The sequence below is a fragment of the Schistocerca serialis genome, chromosome 11, assembly GCF_023864345.2.
Source record: "Schistocerca serialis cubense isolate TAMUIC-IGC-003099 chromosome 11, iqSchSeri2.2, whole genome shotgun sequence".
NCBI classification, from domain to species: Eukaryota; Metazoa; Arthropoda; class Insecta; order Orthoptera; family Acrididae; genus Schistocerca; species Schistocerca serialis.
In genome coordinates, this window is record NC_064648.1 from 73,955,494 (window position 1) to 73,979,611 (window position 24,118).

General features: G+C 38.6%; 2 protein-coding genes across 20 annotated transcripts in view; one reads left to right on the plus strand and one right to left on the minus strand.

Annotated features, from left to right (window-relative positions):
- Positions 1 to 24,118, plus strand: part of LOC126427267 (zinc finger protein 492-like) — a 603,844-nt gene that overhangs the window by 286,275 nt on the left and 293,451 nt on the right. The window lies entirely within an intron of this gene.
- LOC126427269 (zinc finger protein 418-like) overlaps positions 1 to 24,118 on the minus strand; it is a 540,743-nt gene that overhangs the window by 84,646 nt on the left and 431,979 nt on the right. For 3 of the 19 annotated variants that reach the window (XM_050089525.1, XM_050089527.1, XM_050089526.1), the window contains 3 exons: positions 22,436 to 22,522; positions 14,868 to 15,044; positions 6,892 to 6,984 (listed from right to left, as the gene is read on the minus strand). The exons of 5 other annotated variants lie outside the window; for them this stretch is intronic. In XM_050089525.1, coding sequence (XP_049945482.1) covers positions 6,892 to 6,984; positions 14,868 to 15,044; positions 22,436 to 22,504 — 339 coding nt within the window. In that variant the 5' untranslated portion in view covers positions 22,505 to 22,522. Of the gene's footprint in view, positions 1 to 6,638; positions 6,985 to 14,867; positions 15,045 to 15,972; positions 16,036 to 22,435; positions 22,523 to 23,955; positions 24,117 to 24,118 lie in introns of those variants that run through there. 11 more of the 19 variants (XM_050089536.1, XM_050089537.1, XM_050089538.1 and 8 more) reach the window with 7 other exon arrangements.

Consider the following 24,118-nt stretch of genomic DNA (forward strand, 5'->3'; position numbering starts at 1 on the left):
AGTAACACGGTAATTTAATTGAACTCTATTTAGAATTACTTTAGGACTGGCAACTAGAAATGAAATAGTGTGGTGATACATGCAAAGACTGCAGAGCATAAATTCAGTCTATCCCAAGGTGAAGCATTCACTGCACTATGGTATTTTGTTTGCATTCATTTCATATGCTTCTAGTTGCAATGTTACCTGTCATTACTGTTAGCAGTTGTGGACTGTGCAGTGCTTAATGCTAAAAGCCACTTCAGCAGATGTTATTCAGTGGATATACCAATACATTCCTAACATTTGTAGACTTAGAGAAAGCTTATGACAATGTTGACTGGAATACTCTCTTTCAAATTCTGAAGGTGGTACAGGGAGTGAAAGGCTATTTACAATGTGTACAGAAAGCAGACGGCAGTTATAAGAGTCGAGGGACATGAAAGGGAAGCAGTGGTTGGGAAGGGAGTGAGACAGGGTTGTAGCCTCTCTCTGATGTTATTCAATCTGTATATTGAGCAAGCAGTAAAGGAAACAAAAGAAACATTCGGAATAGGTATTAAAATCCATGGAGAAGAAATAAAAACTTTGAGGTTCGCTGATGACATTGTAAGCAAAGAACCTGGAAGAGCAGTTGAATGAAATGGACAGTGTCTTGAAACGAGGCTATAAGATGAACATCAACAAAAGCAAAACAAGGATAATGGAATGTAGTCGAATTACGTCAGGTTATGCTGAGGGAATTAGATTAGGAAATGAGACACTTAAAGTGGTAAAGGAGTTTTGCTATTTGGGGAGCAAAATAACTGATGATGGTCAAAGTAGAGAGGATATAAAATGTAGACTGGGAATGGCAAGGAAAGCGTTTCTGAAGAAGAGAAATTTGTTAACATTGAGTATAGATTTAAGTGTTTGGAAGTCGTTTCTGAAAGTATTTGTATGGAGTGTAGCCATGTATGGAAGTGAAACATGGATGATAAATAGTTTGGACAAGAAGAGAATAGAAGCTTTTGAAATGTGGTGCTACAGAAGAATGCTTAAGATTAGATGGGTAGATCACATAACTAATGAGGAGGTGTTGAATACAATTGGAGAGAAGAAGAGTCTGTGGCACAACTTGACCAGAAGAAGGGATAGGTTGGTAGAACATGTTCTGAGGCATTAAGGGATCACCAATTTAGTACTGGAGGGCAGCGTGGAGGGTAAAAATCGTAAAAGGAGACCAAGAGATGAATACGCTATGCAGATTCAGAAGGATGTAAGCTGCAGTAGGTACTGGGAGATGAAGCTTGCACAGTAAAGAGTAGCATGGAGAGCTGCATCAAACCAGTCTCAGGACTGAATACCACAACAACAACAACATATCAATATCACTCTTGTTCAAGGCATTGTGATATAAAATCAGTTGAGAGAAATGGTTTGTGCATAATCTGCCAACATCATCAACATCTTTTGTTCATAGTGCTCCCAAATGTACTGTTGTTGATGAGAAACTTATGCTAAAATAAAAAGAGGAAATTATTGGCTTCAGCATCTGTAAGTGGAAGTAAGTGAAAAATTTGAACAGATAGAGCATATAAATCCAATACCTCTCAATAAACCAGTTGGCCACATACAAAAACTTACAGGTTGACAAAAACATACGGGCATAAAATAATTAGGCTGATAACTTCTCACTGGCACTTCTACCCAATGGAATTGATATAGGCCTAAATTGAAGATTATGTTGCAAAACATTGATGAAACAAGTAAAAAAGGTACACTGTCCAGTTGGGGAACTCAGTAATGAAGCTGTTAAGAAAATTACCACAGAATGTGTGGCGTATTTACCTGCAGAGCAGATTGTATTTTCATTACTAAGAAGGCTTTTATTGGCGACTACAATCAAATGAAGTGCACCTCAGGAATTCAGCACTAGTGACACTAACAAAATCTTAATTTTTTGAATCATAATTGTTGTAATTAGAAGGTAATGAATGATGTTATCACTACTCTTCTTACTTTCAAACTGTTAAATTCCCATACCTCTACCAAAATGGGTAACTTTCTTGTTATATGGATTTGTAATGTTTGATCAGAAAATGTAATGTCATGTTAACCGTAAATCCTGTGCTGTGTTTCTCTCAACAAAACAGATGACTGATACCTTATCACATGAGCAGAGCATCACACATAATATTAAATTTAAATTAATTTTATGTTAGCCGTCTCTGATAGAGTTTGGAGCTGTTGAAAATAATATATATTGTAAGTATTTTGTTAACACAATTTGGTCATTTAAACTCAGTAACAAAGTTTCCCAAGGAGTCAAATTTTCAGGAACATTAGATAATGGATTTTCGAAAATATTCTGCATACAAAACAAAATTTATTGCCACAAACAAATCTAAAATGAGAATCTAGTGCAACTCTTCCAGTACCCACTTCCACCTTTGTACACTGATTAGTATGCAAATTTGAGTGTGTTCAATGAAATGTCAGATCATACGAACAGTCAAGCAAGAATGAGGCAACTGCATTTTGCATCTCCATGTGTTCCTGCTCTAGTGTCAATATCAAAGTACTTTTGGGGATAGTATAGATCACAAGCCTCAGTTTTAATTTTACTGTAGATAGTGATTTTACACACAACCATTTTCATAATTTCAATGTTATTGGTCTACTAATGTTCCAGTTCTTTAAAATCAGCTGTAGCTTGTACCCATGTGTCAACAGTTCTCAACCTGTTTTCTCAGGTAATGCTCTACAGACCAACTTTCATGCATGCTATGGACAACCATTTTAGCTCTGGAATTTGCTATGACAGTGCCAAGCACAGATTCTCCCATTCAATGTATCACTGTTAATTTGTCAAGCATTATGTTGAACACACTTTAACAACGATGTTTTTCAACACCCTCACAGTGCTGTGTAATCATTGTCTGTGAGTACTGTGATCTTTAAGAAATGGGTTCCTTATTCTCTCATAATAAATGTGTGATTACAGTCCATATCCCTGCCTATTAATATCCGATTCTTTGTACACCTACATCTACACCAGACTAGTCACCCAATGTTGCATGGACTGGTACCACTACATCCATTACTTCACCCTTTCCTACTCCATATCAAGGTAGTGTTTGGGGGAGAACAATTGCCAGGAAGCATCTACATTAGCTCTAATGCCTCCTATTTTGTTGCCACACTCATTTTGCAAGATATATATTGGAATAACTAGTACATCGTCCAAATCTTGCTGTGTACTAAATTACACTGTATCCTCCTCAAAATAAGCACTTCTTTCTCTACTAGTTTAGAGTTGCAAGTGCGTGATGAGGTTCCACTGTTGACTATATAACTAACATAAAAATTAGCTACACTCTCTTTAAAGTTCTTATTTGATATGTGTAATAGTAGCATTTTTCCCCAAGTGAGATGGAAACACATCTGACTAATTCACTACCTAATGTCTTAACACTTATCCTATCATCCTGTCCCTTCTTTTAGTCAGCATTTTCTGTACATTTCTTTCCTTAACAGTTCTACTGAGGACTCCATATTCCTTGTAAGTTCACTTAATTTTCAGTGGCATTCTCTAATCCCACATCTGAAATGTTTCAGTTCCCTTCTTTTCATTTTCCGATCACGTCTACCCAGTAAAAATTCCAATATTCACCACAACTGATCTTAGTCCACAGAGCTGGATACTGTTACAAAGAATAGATTTCTACTAAGTGTTACAAACTTTTGTAAACAGCATTAAATTTGACTGTTTGCTTTCCAGGCAAAGACTGTTGAAGGTTTCTTGGGTCTCCAGCCGGGTGGTAGCATTGATATCTTGCGACGTTTTTGACAAAAAAGGAGATGAATGACATCAGAGCCATGATCAATTTGGCTGGAAAAGAGCTGGACACTTCCACAATCGCAGTCCTCAAGAAAGAACTGAATTTTTCCCCTATCCCCAGAACAAACCCGAAAGGAGACATTATAGTGGTGTGGAAGACGCAGTAAGGGCTTCCAAAGGAGGAAGCAGAAGAAGTCAGGTGGGAAACTTCCAGAATAATTGACAGATCTCAGCTGCCTACAAATCATGTATCTGCGGAAGAACGAGCAGCTCTCTGGTCCCTTAGAGATGACAGTGATATAACGATCCTACCAGCAGATAAAGGGAATGCTACAGCGCTATTAAGCACTGCCGAGTACCGGTAGAAAATAAACCTACTGCCACAATACGAGGCCTGTAAGATGCTGAAGTAGGATACAACCCCAACGATGAGTAGAAAGATGATAGCTCTGCTGAAGAAATCTGGCTTACCTGAGCCAATAAAGAAGTGGCTGTACCCTAGAGTGCCAGCAATACCACACCGCTATGGACTCCCTAAGATCCATAAGGGGTACCTCTTGACAGATCGCAGACTCCAACTCTCACAGTTAAGGACTTGCTAAATGCCTAGCAACACTGCCCCAACCCCTTGTGGGACACTGCAGCCACCATGTGAGAAACTCAGCCAAATTCGTAAAAATACTCAGGGACATGCGACTACAAATCGAGGACCTACTCGTGAGCTTCAACATGACGTCGCTTTTCCCTAAAGTGTCCTTCAAGACTCCTTGACACTTTTAGCCCAGAACAACCACAAAGTCAGCCTCTTCGAACAAGCACTAACAACCTACTTTCAGCACCACAGGGAATTCATCGAACAGATTGACAAAGTGGCCATGGGCTTCCCACTGGCTCCTGTGAATTCAAACCTCTATATCGAACACTTCGAGGAGGTGGCCCTTCAAAGTGCCAGACAGAAACCCAAGCACTTCTTCAGCTATGTCGACGACACTTTTGTTATATGCAGACATGGAAAACAGGTGCTAGATGAGTTTCAGAAACACCTCAACAGCATCCATCCAAACACCAAATTTATAATGGAAATGGAGGAAAATGGATGCCTCCCCTTCCTTGATATTTTAATTAAGAGGAAGGCAGATGGTTCACTAGGCCATGCAGTACATAGGAAGAAGACACACACAGACCTATACCTTCATGCAACAAGCTGCCACCATCCATCACAAAGACAAACAGTACTTAAATGGCTCTGAGCACTAAGGAACTTAACTGCTGTGGTCATCAGTCCCCTAAAACTTGGAACTACTTAAACCTAACTAACCTAAGGACATCACACACATCCATGGCTGAGGCAGGATTCAAACCTGCGACCGTAGTGGTCGTGCAGTTCCAGACTGCAGCGCCTAGAACCCTCGGACACTCCGGTCGGCCAAACAGTACTTACCATGCTGGTACATAGGACGCATGCCATCTGCAACATTCTTCCTTGACTGTTCGTATGATCTGACATTTCATTGAACACACTCTAATTTGCATCCGAGCTGCAACACCTGAGGAAGTCTTTCTCCAAAATTGCTACAGTGAAACGCAGATCAACAGGGCACTTAAAAGGAAGAAGGAAGCAGTGAGAACCCCATTTTATGATGAAGTAGAAGGAGACAAACGACTCGCTTTCCTTCCGTACATGGTTCCACTCTCAGCCAAAATTGCACTATATCTGGGCAAATATAATATCAAAACCGTTCTCCAACTACCACCAAAGACAGGGAGCTCCTAGGTACTGCCAAAGACCCGCTGATCCTTAACACACCAGGAGTATAAAGCATACCATGCAAATGCATAAAACAATACATTGGGCAAACACAGCACTGTACATCTAAACGCTCTGAAGAACATGTCAGACTAGGCCACACACAAAAATTAGCCAAAGCAAAATACAGCATAAATGAAAAACACACCTTCAATTTCTTAAACACAAAGGTACAGTGCCGAGCATCTGGCTTCTGGGAAAGCATTATCCAAAAATCCATAGAAATAAGGTTTCACAACAATCTGGTCAACAAAGATGAGGGATCTCAACTTGGCGCAGCATGGAACTCTGCGATAGCAGCAGTCCATCGGGAGCTTACCCGTCAACGTCCTCCGCCAGGGACGTAGACAGAATGCATACACCGAGAACCAAACATGGCTGCCAAGGGCGACTGTCATCATCACTGTGTGCCCGCCACTGGTCCACCGCGGCTACCCAAGGTCTAGTGGTGGGGTCTGACCGCACATATAAATAACCCGCTCTCCACCAATCTCGACACTTTGCCAGAAGATGGGTAGTATGACAATTCCTGAAACGTTGCGAGATATCAACACTTCCATGCAGCTGAAGACCTGAGAAACCTTCATCAGCATTAAATTTAGTACACTATGGTGATAATGTGTGAAATTCCATATTCATTTAATTCACTATCACTGTAATGTGCTAAATTTAATGCTGCTTACAAGAATTCTTGCTATCACAATGTTTTCTCTTTGCAAGCAGTTTGCGATAAGCAATGTTCCATTACACTGTAAATTTATGTCATGCGTGCTGGATAAACCCATTGTCTTTACGCAGAGCAAACATAATTCCAATAATGCAGTATGTTTTTCATTAAATACTTCAGAGAAAAGAAATAGTATGACAAATACCATACTTATCTGATAACATACTGCTTACAGTTGATTGCTTTACCTCTTACATCTTTTCTATTACAGAACTGTGACACAGACAAATTGACACCCGCTGCAAAGAAGTCTTCTTTGGTACATTTGTTCCAAGAACGAATTTGAGACATTTATTATTTACATGTACAATAAAATTACCATGTGTTACAGTTAATAAACTTATGTTTCCTACAAGTTTCATTCAAATACCATTACACACAACAGAACAATATACCTACAGTCAATTGAAACACTATAAAAATTCTGGAGAAGTGCTCATATCCTAAGTTTTAATGATTCATCATTTGTGATCACTGGAATTTACTGCACCCAATGCATTTCATGATATTCATACAGTACTTCATGCACAATGTATCACCGATGTGAAAACTTACATCATGCTCAACGCCATCTAAATCCTGTTTCAGTTCTAGGTCTTGCTTTATACGAAGACTAGGCATTACAATCCTTGGTGGATCTTGAAGAAACTGAAAAAAGAAAGAATGGCATATTCAAAGCTTCTGTTCTTGTGCTTGTGTTACACATCAAGTGGGGCTAAAAAGCTATTGGTCACATGTATTCACTTACTGGCATTAGGTAACAAGAAAATGTGTCACATTAAATTAGATTTACTTTCATTCCAATTGATTCATACTGAGGAGGTACTACAGAATGTAGGAAATGCCAGAAAAACATGACTTTGGAGGTAGACACATCAGATATCAACCAAACAAATTATTTCATCCTTGCCAAGCAGCTACTACTACTACTACTACTACTACTACTACTACTACTCTCTCTCTCTCTCTCTCTCTCTCTCTCTCTCTCTCTCTCTCTCTCTGTCTGTCCCCCCTCCCCCTCTGAATGTGCCAAGGTGAAGGCTCCAATAAGAAGATTTTTTGATTTTATGATGATCTCAGCTCCCTATTTTCTGTCCTATGTTATTCAGTGGAAGATGATAGGGTACCTCTGCAAAGCCAATGAGGGCACTATGGTCAAGAAGAAACTAAGCAACTAGCAGGTTATATGCAGAATGCATTTTTTAGGTCAGAAAACCACCTGTAAAGACAATAAGCAGGTAAATGCAGGTCTAAGTGTGGGTCACCAAATTTTGGTACTGAGGAAAATACATGTCTAATGTCACAAAAACTAATGCAAACCTGAAGTAAAAGTAAAGCTTTCAACAACCTGGAGTTAGTTATTAACACCTTAGTGCTCTGTTAGACATTGTCTTACTGGATGTGGTACACCACTGGCTTCCTCCAACTTTTGAACTCACTGACACAGTAAGTTACATGAGGACCTAGAGCTTCACAATGGAATGGAAACTGTCATTTTCCACATAGACAATTTCCATGTCAAAAAGTGACAGATGATGCCTGGGATGGAACCCAGAACACTTGAATTTGTAGTCTCACACCCATTCAATAAGCAATCCTCTTACTCTTAGAAAAGTGTATATGCATTCAAGACAAGATCCAGAGTTTCATTAACTAACAGTGGCATTGTACACAACACTGGAAGGAAAACTAGAAATAATTAGCTACAAAATCAGATATTCCATGCCAAGGACCCACTAGAAATATGCACCACAGAACACAGGCAGTAATACATTATCATGAAAAATCAGTACTGGACAATGAGATAAATCTGCATTTATATCATTGCATGTTACAGAAATTTGCAATCTGCATGCAGGTAAGTATCAAATGTGAGGAAAAAGTAATTTTGAAGTGTCAAATGTGATGTGGAAAAAGTAACTGAGTTCCAACATCCACCCACCATAGTACATTAAAGCTTAAGAAATAGTCTGGTAAATATTGTATACAAATCAAAATCCTCTATCATACTGCAGTGACAGGATATATATATATACTTGTCAGCTACATAATTGAAGATGCATGAATTCAAACAGTGAAAAAGATTTGGAGGAAAATTACAGGAATAAAGTACAACATGACATGAGGTTGACCAAATATAGACAACATGAGCCATGCTGTCCATCCATTTCATTGAAGAGATTCAGAGAATCCATGGAAAATGTAGATCTAAATTTCGAGAGGACAATCTGAACTCTCTCATCTCAAAATCATGTCCTGTGACATTAGCACAGGTGTGAAAAAAAAAATTCCTGTGAAAATCTACGGCACATGTTTTCCCAAAATTAGCCTGTGTAACTGTTTAGAAAAACCACACAACAGGAAAACATTTATCTGTTAGTAATAGATATGCCCAAAATAATAAATTCTCTAAATACAGAGATTGGAACATGAGCACTGGACTACTGAAGCATCACAGATTGCTACTGTTAAAAACAAATTCTGGAAGACAGGAACATACTTCTGCCTAACAAACCTGATAAAGTGATCAGACATGACATAACAGCCAATACACCCAGCATGGGGAATGTTGTGGAATACAGTGAGGACCTGCAAATGTTAACAACTTTACATAGTTACAAGACAGCAGATATCTGTACAGCAAATTCAAATGAAGCTAAATCTCCTGAATCCCCATGGCCAATCAAAAGTTGAACACATGAGAACCACCAAGACAGCTTATATAAGAAGCCTTCCATTAATTTATAAGCAACATCATATCTCGCAAAACGTGAAACAAAAAACGAAAACCCCAGAACTTCTGAACAAAAATGTTAGAAAAGGGATCAAAGACATCTCTACAGTTGATAGTTGATGATGCAGATTGTAGCAGAACAGAAGACAGTAACAGAAAAGACATAATTACAATGCTTTGCCTTAGAAATTTTCTCCACTAAAGAACATAAAAATGCATTTCACATTTCTTCTACAGCACAGATACTAAAATTACAGACACATAATTGACTGAAGTGGGGACAGGAGAGAGAAGGAAAAACCAAACTTTTTCTACACAATTGACCACTAGACCTGAAGGGGCAGCCATCAGATGAAATAAAACAAGTGGATGTTGCAGGATCTCCTCTGGCAATGGAACTGTTATTTTATGGAACAGTGGCATTTCATGGGAATAAAAAGATGCACAGGTCATTTCAGGTTGTAAGAAGAGGCACAGCAAACATGTTTGGAGCTAAAGACCTAAACAGCAGAATTTTGTTCTCCTATATGATTTTGGAAAGAAAAGTTCCTCTGCATGAATAAAATTGAATCCTACAGTCATTCATGAAGTAAAATTGACTGCTCGATTCACTCACTGTTCTGCTCAATGCAATCAGCCAATACAATTTTGAATACTGGGTGATTTAAGCTAATCAGAAACATTCACATAGTGATCTACTGACTGTCTAATATTAGAGATTTGTCTAACAACAGATGTAAAAATTTATTTTGGCTGCACTGATAAGTTATACCTGGATTTCTTGCATTTTATGGGCTGCCACCTTAACCATTATGGACACATCTCTGTGACAATAAGAACTTGACTGAAAAGGGTATCTTTCAGATCATCCTTTTCAATTTCATTCAGATTTACAGTATTTGGAGTTTAGTGCTGGAACATCTATTTCCTAAACCAGCAATAGGCAGTAACCAAACTAAAAAAATGTGACTTTGAATATCAGAAGACTTCTGAGTGCTGCCTACTACAAAACATTTCCTATTTATTAACATAATTGCTGGTAATTGGAAGAATAGCATAAAAGTGCCTTAATGAAAAAGTTGCTGGTTCAGATCTCCTAGTAGGAACTACTACTTTTTAAAAAATTCCATGTCTACTAACCAACTGCAAATTTAACAAATACTGAATTGTAATGGCTTGGTAAAAATTACATATTTTTTCATCATTCAACATATTAAAACAAAAATTTTGATACATTCATGCGAGATTTATTTATTTTCAATTTGATGCTCTCCATTTTTGTACCAAAATGTAATTTTTTAACAATACTCACATTTGAATGTAACTTTTAACTAAAAATAACTATTAGAGAAGTATGACTCAGCATGAATTAAAATTACGATTTGTTTTACATATGGAATTTAAATAAAACTAAAAGAACTGGTAGCACTTAGTGTGATCTGAACCACCAATTTTATGATTATTATAATATTATCCTATGCACTCAGCTACAGACAACTATACATTTTTTTACACTTGCCACCACTCACAAATCACCCAATTGCAAAATGCATTTCTTGTTTCTACTTTTATGGAAAACAGTATCATACTGCTTTACCAAATAATTGGCTGGCAACTGACCTTCAAATCCTGAACCTAAGACGAAAATCTATGAGGACACACAAGTGAAATCCCTTGGCAGCCCTGGAGGCATGCTTGGTTATGCTAATTGTTTAAGTAACTGATCCTGAAACTAGGAGTTACAGCCTCAAATCTGAGACCAAGCAACAGTTTTCATCTGTTGCTTTGTATGTGTACCAATGCAGTCTCACAGAATTTTTATTTATCTTCATGTAGATAATGAAGTAATATATCTGCTAGAACTATTGCTCCTGCTCAAAGACAGCACTTTAAACAATAGTTCACACCCCCACCCCAAGTGAACCATGGACACTGCCAAGGCACGGTTGCTTGCATGTCAACAACATTGGAAACAGTGTTAGGTGCGAACACAAATAAGTATTATCTGAGGAGATATCAAACTTAGACATGGATCCTCAAGAAGGGCATAATACTTTTCAGCAGTTGCAGTGGCAATGGTCTGGATTATCAACTGACCTGGCCTTGTAGCATTAACCAACTTCCTGTGCCAATAATGCAAATGGCTGAGAGCAATGGGAAACTGTAGCTCTCTTTGTTTTTCTTCTCAAGAGCACGCAGCTCTACTGCACGAAATTATCTTAGGGAAAATATTCAGGAGGTAAAATAGTCCCCCATTCAGATCTCCAGGCAGAGTCGACTCAGGAGGATGTTATCAGAAACGCAGGCCAGGCAGTCTATATGTCTGAGTGTGGAGTATTACATATCTTAGTAGGATAAGCATATATCACTAGGGGTAAGATAGATATTGCCTACAGGAAAACTAAAGAGACCTTTAGGGAAAAGAGAAGCACTTGGATGAATATCAAAAGCTCAGATGGAAAACCAGTTCCAAGCAAAGAAGAGAAAGCAGAAAGGTGGAAGAATTATATAGAGGGTCTATAGAAGGGTGATATACTGGAGGGCAATATCATGGAAATAGAACAGGATGTAGATGAAGATGAAATGGGAGAAATGATACTGCATGACACATTTGACAAAGCAGTGAGAGATGCGAGTCGAAACAAGGCCCTGAAAGTTTACAACATTCCATTACAACTACTGATAGCCTTCGAAAGGCCAGCCCTGACAGACCTCTACCATGTGGTGAGTAGGATGTAGGAGATAGGTGAAATACCCTCAGACTTCAAGAAGAATATAATAATTCCAATCACAAAGAAAGCAGGTGTTGACAGACGTGAAAATAACCAGTTTGGTAAGTCATGGGTGCACATTACTAACACGAATACATTACAGATGAATGGAAAAACTGGTAGAAGCTGACCTTGGAAAAAATCAGTTTGGATTCCATAGAAATGTTTGAAAACATGAGGCAATACTGACTCTACAACTTGTCTTGCAACACAGATTAAGGAAAGGCAAACCTATATTTCTAGCATTTGCAGACTTGAAGAATCCTTTTCACAATTTTAACTTGATTACTCTCTCCCAAATTCTGAATGTTGCAGGGATCAAACACAGGGAATGAAAGGCTATTTACAATTTGTACAGTAACCAGATGGCAGATATAAAGAGTCGAGGGGCACGAAAGGGAAAGAGCAGTTGAGAAGGGTGTGAGACAGGGTTGTAGCCTATCCCTGATGGTATCGAATCTGTATACTGAGCAAGCAGTGAGGAAAACAAAAGAAAAATTTGGAGCAGAAATTAAAATCCATGGACAAGAAATAAGAACTTTGAGGTTTGCCAACATTTTAAGTATGCCAGAGACAGTGAAGTATCTGGAAAAACAGTTGAACAGAAGGAACAGTGTCTTGAAAGGAGAATATAAGATGAACATCAACAAAAGCAAAATGAGGATAATGGAATGTAGTCGAATTAAATCAGTGATGCCGAGGGATTTATATTAGCAAATGAGACACAAAGTAGTATATGAGTTTTCCTATTTGGGTTGCAAAATAACTGATGATGGTCAATGTACACAGGATATAAAATTTAGGGTGGCAATGGCAAGTAAAGCTTTTCTCGAGAAGACAAATTTGTTAACATCGAGTATAGTTTTAAATGTTGGGAAATCTTTTCTGTAAGTATTTGTTTGGAGTGTAGTCTTGTATGGAAGTGGATGACACGGACAACAAACAGTTTAAACAAGAAGACAATAGAAGCAAACATCAAACAATGGAAAATCCAGGATGGAATGTGACAATACCAGAGAAGGAATGTGACAATACCAGAGAAGGAATGTGACAATACCAGAGAAGGAAAGATTCACACAATTAAGGCTTTCAGCCATTAAGGCCTTTGTCAGCAGTAGACACTCATTCGCACACAGTCTCAGAGAGCTGACAGCACAGCTTGGCAGTGTGGTCTCAGCTCCCTGCGCGCGCGCGCGTGTGTGTGTGTGTGTGTGTGTGTGTGTGTGTGTGTGTGTGTGTGTGTGTAAGAGAATAGAAGCTTTTGAAATGTGGTGCTATGGAAGAATGGTGAAGATTAGATAGGTAGTTCATGTAACTAATGAGGAGGTACTGAATAGAATCGGGGAGATGAGGAATTTGTGGCACAACTTGACTAGAAGAAGGTATCTGTTGGTAGGACATGTTCTGAGACATCAATGGATCCCCCATTTAGTACAGGAGGGTTGTGTGGAGGGTAAAAGTCAGAGAGAGAGAGACCAAGAGATGAATACACTAAGCAAAATCAGAAAGATGTAGAGTGCAGTATGTACTTTGAGATGAAGAAGCTTGCAGAGGATAGGGTAGTATGGAGAGCTATACGAAACCAGTCTCTGAACTGACAACGACGACGATAACAGCCTAGGAAGGTTAGAGACTTTGAAAAGGAAAACTTTATAGGTTGTATTCAGTTGTCGTGAGAGCTGAAGTGCAGTGGCAGAAAGGACAAGACTTCTGGTCAGGTCAGTACAGGAGTATGTACAAAAAAACAAATAGGAGTCGTGCAGGGAGAGCCCTAGTAATGAGCAAGAAAATAGGAACATGAGTAAGCTATTATTAACAGCAATGTAGGCATGAAGGAAATACAACAGTGGTAGAAATTTGTATGGCAACCAGACCAGCAGAAGAATGGAATAGGAAAAAGTTTGATGAGTAAATATTCAATAGCTAAGGAAGATGAAAGCCAATTCTAGAAGGTAATGAAATTCAATAGTAGGAACAGGATGCACAATAGTTACGAGAACATTCAATGGCATAAATGACTGTAAGGGGGAAGCTGCCTGGTAGAATTTTGCACATTGCATGAATTAGTCACTGCAAACACTTGTTTCAAGTATCATGAAAGAAGCTTGTGTATGTGGAATAACGTGGAGAAACCAAAAGGTTTCAAGCAGATTATGTAATGTCAAAAACAAAGATTTCAAAACAGGATTGTAAACTACAAAACATTTCCAGTGATAGATGTGGCCTCTGGCTAGAGTTGTTTTTATTAACTGCAGAGTAATGTTGTTGAAATGGTAAAAGTAGAATTTAAGTACATGGGATTTGGGTAAGTTGAATGAACCAAAAATCATTGATAGTTTGAAAATGAGCATTAGGCAACAAGTGATAAATAGAGGGTAATTATACACTGGGTGGTGAATAGGCAGCTTTGAGATGAAACAGTGAAGGCAGGAGGAAACATAGGTAAAAAGTAAGGCCTAGTACAAATACCTTAACAACTCATGAGATGTTGAATTTAACTGATGAGAAGAGAAAATACAAACATGTGGCTATTAAAACAGACAAAAGGGAATACAGACATTACTGGAATGATGTTAACAGAACATGCAATTGGCTAAACAAGAATGGCTGTAAGGCAAAGGTGAACAAACTTGCTCCAGAAAAGGGAAAGGAAGTAGTTGTAGACAAGACTGGAGATATTATGATATGGCCAGAATTTGATAAAACACTGAAAGAGCAAAGTTAACAAGGCCATTGCAGTAGATGACATTCCCTCAGAATTATTGGGATACTTGGGAAAGCCATCCATGACAAAATTATTCCACTTTTGTGCAAGATACGAGATAGCTGACGTACAGTCATACATCAACCTGAATGTAATAATTCAAATTCGAAGAAAGGCAGGTGTGAATACTATCGGACCACACCATCAGGTTAATATATCATGCTTGCAAGATTGGAAAAGCTTTTAGAGGGTTAACCTTATGTAAGATCACTTTGGGTACCAGAAACACGTAACACAAGGCAATACTGATACTATGGCTTACCTTAGACGAGTTAAAGAAAGACAAAATTGTGTTTACAGCTTTTGCAGATTTACTGAAATGCTTTTGAGAATGTGGAGTTGACTGCACTCTTTGGAATTTGGACAGCAGCAGAATAAATAGACAGGAAGCCCAAGTTTGTTTGCAACTTTCACAGAAACCAGACTCCAGTTTTAAGAGCTGAAAGACATGAAAGGGAAGCATTGAGTAGGAAATGAGACAGGCTTGTAGCCTACATCTGATATACACTCTGTACAAGGAAGACATGAAGGAAATCTGAAGATAAAGGAAACTGTGTGTTTACCAATGACAGTGTAATTCTATCAACAAAACCAGCATCTAGAAATTGTCAATGAAGGGATGTGTGGGAGGTAAAAGCTGGAAGAGTAAAATTGTATAGTATTACTAGAAGAGATTGTACGACAAACATCAATAAAAGCAATAGAATCTAGCTGAAATAGATCAGTCAATGTTAAATTTCAACTAGAAAATGAGACACTAAAAGTAGCAGACAACTTTTGCTATTTGGGCACCAAAGTATCTGACAATGGCTGAAGTAAGAAAGAAATAAAGTGAAGACTAGGAATATCAAGGAACATGTGCCTAATAAAGAGGACTGTTCACACCTAATATAAATGTAAGTGTTAGGAAGTATTTTCTGAAGATATTTGCAGTGCAGCCCTGTATGGAAGTCAAACATAAATGATAGGCAATTCAGACAAGATGAGAATGGAAGCATCTGGAATGTGCTACAGAAGAATGCTGAAGATCTGATGGGTAGATGAAACAAATGAGGGAGGATCATAGGGGCCAATTTCACTAACACGAAGGACCTGTTAATAGCACAAATTCTGAGGCATCTAAGGATAGTCAATTTGGTAATGGAGGGATATGCGAGGGTAAAAAGTGTAGAGGGAGACTATGGCATGAAGACAAGAAGCAAGTTCGAATGAATGTAGTAGGTGACAGTCATCAGAGAATAAGATGTTTATAGAGGGGTAGACTAACATGGACAAGTGCATCAAGCCAATCTATATTATATTCACCAAACATGAGCCGTAACATAACACTGCTTAATTTCATACAGTCACACAAATTCTAGACCTACCTGTTAGTTCACTTCCTCATCCAATTCTTCTTTTACTTTCATGGTAGATGTGTGTAACTGAACCTGTGGTGAATAGTAATAAAATATCTGCAAGGAGTTCTTTTAAGAAGACAATTTTAGATATATTACAAAAAGTATCACATATTGTAAGTCTATGACACTTTCAAAGAATAAATGACTCATTCTTTTCAGAGAGTGGCCTTCTCAGTGACAGTCAGTAAGGTGCCTTTCAATGGTAATGATCGAAAAGTTATATGAATGATCAGTGACAACATATTTGAAAATTTATTATCATCTTGCACTTCATTTTCCTATGCTGCTATTTTCAATCATATTTCCTACTTCCATAATCTTTATTTACTTATCATTAACTATTTTATATGAAATATGAAATGCGCATCATATAAAAAAAACAGTAGTGTAATGAAATCAGTGGGTACAACTAGAATCTTTAATATTAAAATAAACAATACCCATATCATACAACTAATTGCAACATGAATTTTCTATCAGCCAATCACACAGTTTTATTTTGAAATATTAAAATGATGTGGATGAAGCAGGGAGGGAATAATAAGTGAGATTTTTGAGGCCATTCACTTACTGAGAGTTTCCTGTTCTTGCTAGCCTATGACTTCGATGTGGATTTTTGCATTACTTACAGTATCTTGTTTGTAAACAGCTTTCTGGGAACACATTCTTTAACATTCTCCCTGATGCAAACAGCAGAGTCATAGAGATATCAAAAACTGTTAGTACTTTAAGCCTGGTAAACAAAATACAGACGGCACTGTATGTTCCACCTAGCATATCACACGGACCTTTTTTTTATGTTACTGATAAGGGAATTGACACATATCTGAACGAAACACTCCTCTCAGTTTACACTCGAGGTAGAACAATCTTGAGGACTTTTATTGCAGATTTGGTTGGTGTGTTTTTTCCAGTTCACTTTCCCATGAACATTTAATCTGGCATGTTTACTTTCTATACTGACTTGCAGACAAATACAATGAAACAGTACTAAAAAATTGAGGTTCTGGACAAAGCACTTCTGAAATAGAGAACACATTCACAGGAACACAACACACACACACACACACACACACACACACACACACACACATGGCCACTGTCTCCAGGAACTGGGAATGACCATCTGCTTTTGGTATGAGCAACCATCTGTTAGGGTGGGTTGTGAGATATGAGGAGGCACAGGGCAGCGAGAGAGGGATAGCAGTGTAAAAGTGGGACGAGGGGTGGGGGAAGATAATGTGTTCTCTGTGATAGCATTCAAGGATGTGGCAGAGGCAGTATGAGTTGCTAAAGGTAGTTTTGGGAAGCTGTACTGTGGGAGGGGAAGGGGAGGAGATTAATTGAGAAAGGGAAAATAGTAATTGCACTGGGAGGAAAGAAGGGTGTGTGTGTGTGTGTGTGTGTGTGTGTGTGTGTGTGTGTGTGTGTGTGTATGGTGCTGAAGTGAGAGCAAGGAAAGGGGATATGGGTAGAGGACATGGACTAGCATAGGCTGAGTCTAGAGGGGTTACAGGAAATAATATGTTGTGTTAGAAGATAGAATCCAGTTGGAGCCAGCTGTGAAGCAGTTACTGAAGTGAACCACATCATGCTGGGGGCACTTCCAGCAAGTGGGTGGTCCAGCTTTCTTGGCCACACTTTGGCAATGGTCACTCCTGCAGACAGAGCGATTTAGTTATGCCTATGTAGGATACAGCACAGTGGCTGCAGGCACGTAGTTGCCAATCACAAGGTTGCTTTCACAGGTAGCCCTGCCTTTGTGTTGGAGATGTCTGACAGGGCTGCAGGAAACATGCATGTCCTGCATGTAGCTCTGTTTCAGGGATATGAGACATGAGGCAAGAGGTAAGAAGCAGGGCTGGAGTAGCGATGGGCAAGAATATTTTATCAGTTCAATTGGAGACAAAACACAACTATGGGAAGGATGGAGAGATTATTCCTCATTTCAAGGCATGAGAGGTAGGGTAAATCCCAGCAGAAAATGTGATTCAGTTGCTTCAGTCATGGGTAGTACTGACTTGCAAGCAGAGTGCTACTCTAGGGGTATGTGGGAGATGGGGGTCGACCAAAGTGTCCTATCCCACCCGTCGGCTTCAACCCATGACTTAAGGCTACTGTGTTGTGTGACATCATGGCAGTGTGGAATTTAGTTTGTGAGAGTGGCATATTTGTAGGTGTTTTGATGTGATCGGTGGTGCTCTCTGGTGGTGTGTTCATGTGTTGTGTGTTAGGTGATGTTTTTGGTTTAGTTTGCATGTGTGCTTTGTTTATAGGTGGTGTATTGTTGCGGTTGGTGGTTCTCTCTGGTGGTGTGTTTATGAGTAGCGTGTTACGTGGCGTATGATGTTCATTTGCGTGGTAGCATTGCACGTGTGTGGTATTGGTAGTGACTGTGCTTTCAGCGGAATATTTTTCCGGGAGTTAACTATTTTGGTTTTGTTATGTCAATGTTACTTTTTTTTTATTGGTGTGTGTGAATTTTGGTAAAATGCTTTTTTTATGTCTTTGGTAGGTATGGATATGACTGGCAGGGTCAACAGTTTTCGGTTGTCGGCGATGATGGGGGACAGTGCGTTGTCTCTAATAAAATTTCTTCAACTATTCGGATTTTTGGATGAAATCTTGAAGTGTTCAGTGTGTTGTGAAGAAATGCGGCTTACTAAACTTCTGGCATCTCTGATCAGGGATGGCTACATGTGGAGGTGTCTTAAGGATAACAGGTGAAGGGAAATGTTTGATTCCAATTCGTGCGATCGGGAGCTGCTGTTGAGCTATGTAGATCAAGCTAAGTGTCCGATTCCACTGTATATTGTGTTTAGTGGAATTTGAGTAGTTTTGTGCCGTCGTTTTTTTTCGTCGTTTAGTATGGTGGTGTGCGTCTAAGTTTGTTCATATTTATTTTGTCTCCACCCAAAAACCCACAATTTCCCACGCTTGTCCCATTCGTTTCCTTAGGTTTTTGTGGAACGTGTGTGTTGGTTTTTAATTGTATTTTCGTGTTAGTGGTCATGTTTATGTAATGACATCATAGGTGCCATATTGTAGTCTTAGTGTATGTTCGTTTCCGCCATATTTGTGACGTCATGGGCCAACGCAGATGGGTGGAATCTGATGCTTCTGTATTTGTGGCTGACAAGACAAGGCATGGGAATTCTGTTTCTGGGAAAAGGCTGTAAAGGAAATTTTAGGCTGTGCACACCTCAGTGTGACCCTTAGCATTTCCTTCAAACCACATTGTTTCCCAATATTCTTAGCTGGTGGAGTCTCCTTACATTTCCTTTCCCCATAACACTCTGCATCAGAAAAAGTCTACCTTGCACACCTACAAATTCTTTCAGCACCACCACTACCAGAACCACTAGTGGTAGCAACTGCAGTAGTAGAAGTACTGCCAGTATTAACTTTTGCTAATTGCTATTTGAGACACCCAAATCATTGTAATACTATTTGCCATATTACAACTTAGTTTCAGAAAAATATGATATAAAACGGGAAACCATGGTCCAATTTAATAGAGGGTCTGATGGACTTAATCAGATCAGGTTCAATAAACAAACCAATAAGATCACAAAAATGTCATCAACGAATCTTGATCTGGTGAACAGTTTGTGATTCTGGGTGGTTAGTAAGGAACCCTCTAGGTGGCCTATGAATAAATTTGCAGAACATGGTGACATACAGTTGGCCTTTGATGTACTGCAGGTTTGTTTGTAGGCAATCCCTTCAATAGAGAAGTAATTGTGTGTGAGAATGTAGTTGGTCATGGCGACCAGGAATGGGCTATAGGTTAGTAGACAGTCAGACACTGGGGAAGGTACTGTTCAGTGACAAAGTCATGTGTGTTGGGGGATGTGATCATAGAGGGTGACAGCACTTTCCTAAATTGTACAACATGGAAACTCTTCCTACAACATATCACTCATCCCCATAACCCCCAATAGCGTCAATGTTCACTAGTCTGTATGCTCCACCCCACCTATTCCCTACCCTGCTCTCATTCTAGCACTGAGCAGTGCACGCACCTACCCCACAACTCTCTCCCTCCCCACCCCCCGTACAGCTTCCCAACACCGCACCTAGAAGCCCTATTCTATGTCCTTGACCAATCCCACAGGCAGCACAGCATCACCTCCACCCCTACCCTGCTATCCCTCACTTCCCACCCCACAGCACCTCTTTACGCCACCAGTCACGCCAACAGATTTCTGCTTGCATTAGACGTATTCATGCTCTAGTGTTGTTCTGTACTTCATATGAATGACACTGTCCAATAGCTTAAATATTTAGCAGTCAATTGATTCTACCTACCTGCAACCAAAGGCCTCCTCAATGTGTTGAGTACAAATGTATCCTTTGTATATCATTATTCTATCCTGACATTTTCTGTGTTTGATTTTACTTTCTCTGTTCTTTAGAAAATGTAACTGAGGCACCCGAGTTGTCGGCAACTGAGTTTTGCTTTTCACCGTTGGACTAGTTCAGATACAGCCTCACATGAAAAGCTGGAACAGCGACTGCTCTGTCACACAGCTTTGAGCTAATGGAAAAACAGATAGATTTACAATACAGATGTAACACATGATATGAAAGTGCATTGTAGTCGTCACTTCTGTAGTTGTTCCAAAAAGAAGTGATAAGAAGACTGGAACACCAAAGGCATGTGTGCTAAATCTGCGATGACTTGCCTTTACCAACTGCTTACATTTTGAGATCAATGCTAGACCTACAGTACCACTAGAAGAATGAACATCCTGAATATAAGCAAGACACTACACACACCAAGTTCATAGAAACAAAGGTAAGTGAGAAATTCGAAGCACAAAGGTTTTCTTCTTTTGGGGTGGGGGAGGGGGAGGAAGGTCCTACTTGACGCAGACTTTGGCAGTCGACACTAACAAAAACCTGTCAAGGCTACTTTCATAATGTGACATTGTCTAGCATGGGTTTAGATTTGTGTGTTCACTGCTTCTAGATAAACTTTCAAGATGAATGACTCAGAGAAAAGATATCTTTATAGGGTCACAAGTGTTTTGATCTAGCTACAAAAACACTAATTACAGCACTTTGATGAAGAAAGAAATTAACAATATATTTTCAAAACAAGTTCAATGAGGAGAGAATTATCCGTAGAATGTTGATAGCCACACACTGGCAACTTCAAATCCTGCTGATCTCAGAAATACTGAATCAATAAGTGAGCTCTAACAGTAGCTTAAGCATGTTTTAATTTGCCAAAAGCTGACAGTGACATTCTGCTATAATTACTTCTTTTGAGCACCAAATCCGTAGGCATATGTTGTGTGTTACAGATGTGTCATATTTGAGCCCACACAGTTTAACTCTGTGATTATACTAACATTTAAGTAATTTATGTGTTACCAAATATTTAGAGTGGTAATGTGAAAATCTACTGGTTAAAGAGAATTGCAAACATTCTGTAGTTAAAACTGTAACACTCCTTTACTCTTTTAGTATCAGCATTACCACCATTTCCTTCTTAGGGTTGTAAATTACACTACCAACTGCTCATTCATTTAATAGTATTTAAACTCCTCAAAGGATTTCAACAACAGCTCTTTGTCACCAACCACTTCCCTATATTTAATAGATTCTGAATACCTACCCCCAAATCAAAAACTGATCAAGAACAGTAATATTGCTAACAAGAACATTGAGTGCATAAAACCAATTAGATGAGCAATAGCAAAAATAATACACTAGGAAAACAATATTGTAGGTCATGAGTTTAGAGTTCTCCATCAGGCACCATGACAAATTGACTGCCAACTATTGTCTTTGCAATAAATCCACACATATATATATCCCCCTCTTGTCTGAGAAAGCAACTATGGTCAACTTAAAAACTGACCACAAACAGAGCATCTGATCAATTCATCCAGCAAGCCATACAACTGATCTACAATACCACCTGAATCATCTGCACTCTAGCAAGTAAAGTCCTACTCATATATTACTTTATCATATCCATTAATAATACCACTTTCTAAGAAAGGAACAAATCTAGACAGTAACAACACACCAAACTAAATCTCAAAGTAGAAAATTAATTTGCAACAAGTGATTGCAAACACCACAATAGTTCAAGAACATGTGACAATTTCCTAGTAGGCAACAAAACTGTGATCATTAACTACTGGCACACCAACATCACACTAACAATAAGCTACAGAAATTTTAAAACAAATTAAATATTGGAGAGCAGCATTATATACTACAAGATACCAATCCATTGCAAATATGTTGCACAGCCAAGAGTCACAACTTCATTTGGTCAAAAATCAAAACCAACAGCCAGTACCAAATATTTCATCTGACAAAGAACAGGTAAGGTAATCTGCTTGTTTACACAGCACATTGCACAAAGAAAGTAATGAAACAATGGTAAAAAATACAAGAAGCTATTTACCAAGGAGTCTGGTTCAGCATAAACTTCATTGTTCTCTTTCTTCAGCCAACTAGTTCCCTTGGAGTCCATGAGTGCTCTCCTAATCCACTGAAAAACAAGAAAGCAAAAGTGATATTGTTTAAATTGTTACTATTCAACATAGTGCACAGGCAGCATTTTCTGGCTGCAGCAAACGAGTCAAGGCATATTAAAAATTTAAAACTGGCTGAGGAACAAAGAACCTGATAAAAAGAACTAATTTACAACTTGCTGGTTATAAGGACTCTTCTGAAGCCTCACTGTCATTAATGGAAAACACAACTCAATTAGCTGACATAGCTTGCTTTTTCCACATAAATTTCTAAGTGTCATGTGAAGCAACTAAGATAAAGTGAGTTTACCAGACAAATCTATTTACTGTAGACAATTTTACGTATGAAGAATAAAAGGTTAAAATGAGTCTCGAGCTATATCTAAGCCTGTCAATGTATCCTGCAAATTACAGAATAATGTAAGAGGTTTATAATTATGTTCTTAGCAATGTATGCAAGGACAGAAAAGAATTATTTCTCAATCATACCGGCTGCATTTTCAATCAATCTATAAACCCAGATTTTCTCATGGTATTCAGAAAAGCAGAACATGAAAATCCACCCATACAGATAGAACTTTCTTCTTTTTCAGTCAGTTTAGTATGTATTTTTAACAACTGTTTCCTTATACAGTCATCTATATTCAACATTATCAACTTAATATAGTGCAATGCTGCAATCTTTACCCAGTCACTAAAAAAACACACACTGCTGCCTGAACGTTGCATGGAAAAATAAATGATTCTTCACTGTCAAGATTTAACAACGATTAAATTCCTCTAACAAGACTTGGTGAAATTACTTTCTCATAAGCGTACCCATGACAATGTTCTGTGGTTTTGGGATGCTTTTGTCGATGGCAATTACACATACCCATTAGGCCTTACAGAGTCAATTACATTTCCCATATCCTTCCATAGATTGAAACGTGCACATTACTACAAACAGCAGTTAACACTATTTGCTAAACTATGGAGCACATAGGCACATTGAAAATCCATGGAAAACGCAACATAATGAATTCCCTCTACAGCATTCTCTTTCATACCAACATAACCAATCCCTGATACTCTGTATTAACGTGTGCTAACGAATCTTATGTATCGGCAGTACAACTGTTTGCGCTACAACCCGGGCGAACTACAGATTAAAGTTAACTCTTACTGTCCCTATTCCTTCCTTTACAAATATTGTTACCGAACTTCGCATGCATAACACTAGTAAATATAACAATATGAGTGCAGCGGGCGTGTGAACTTCATGAGGGCCTTTTTTCGTCAATCACCAAGTATTTCACATTGACCTGCACTTTCTCTAACCACGACATATAGACACTTTTCCGGTAATTACAGACAACACATCAAAATTTCTGGCGGTTCTTTTGCTAAATCACGGGAAACATTTAGCAATTTTATCGGACAGAACGAAAACAGAAAGCATATTACATACCAACACGTCGATCTGGTATTTTTCGTAATTGCCGAACAGCACAGGTACGTAATGTGCACTAATATGTTTGTCTAAACACTAGTCACCTCCTGCTCGCAATGCGGAAACATAAGCTCACTGAAAATAAGAAGTGTTTGGTTCTGATACACATAACCTGAAATAA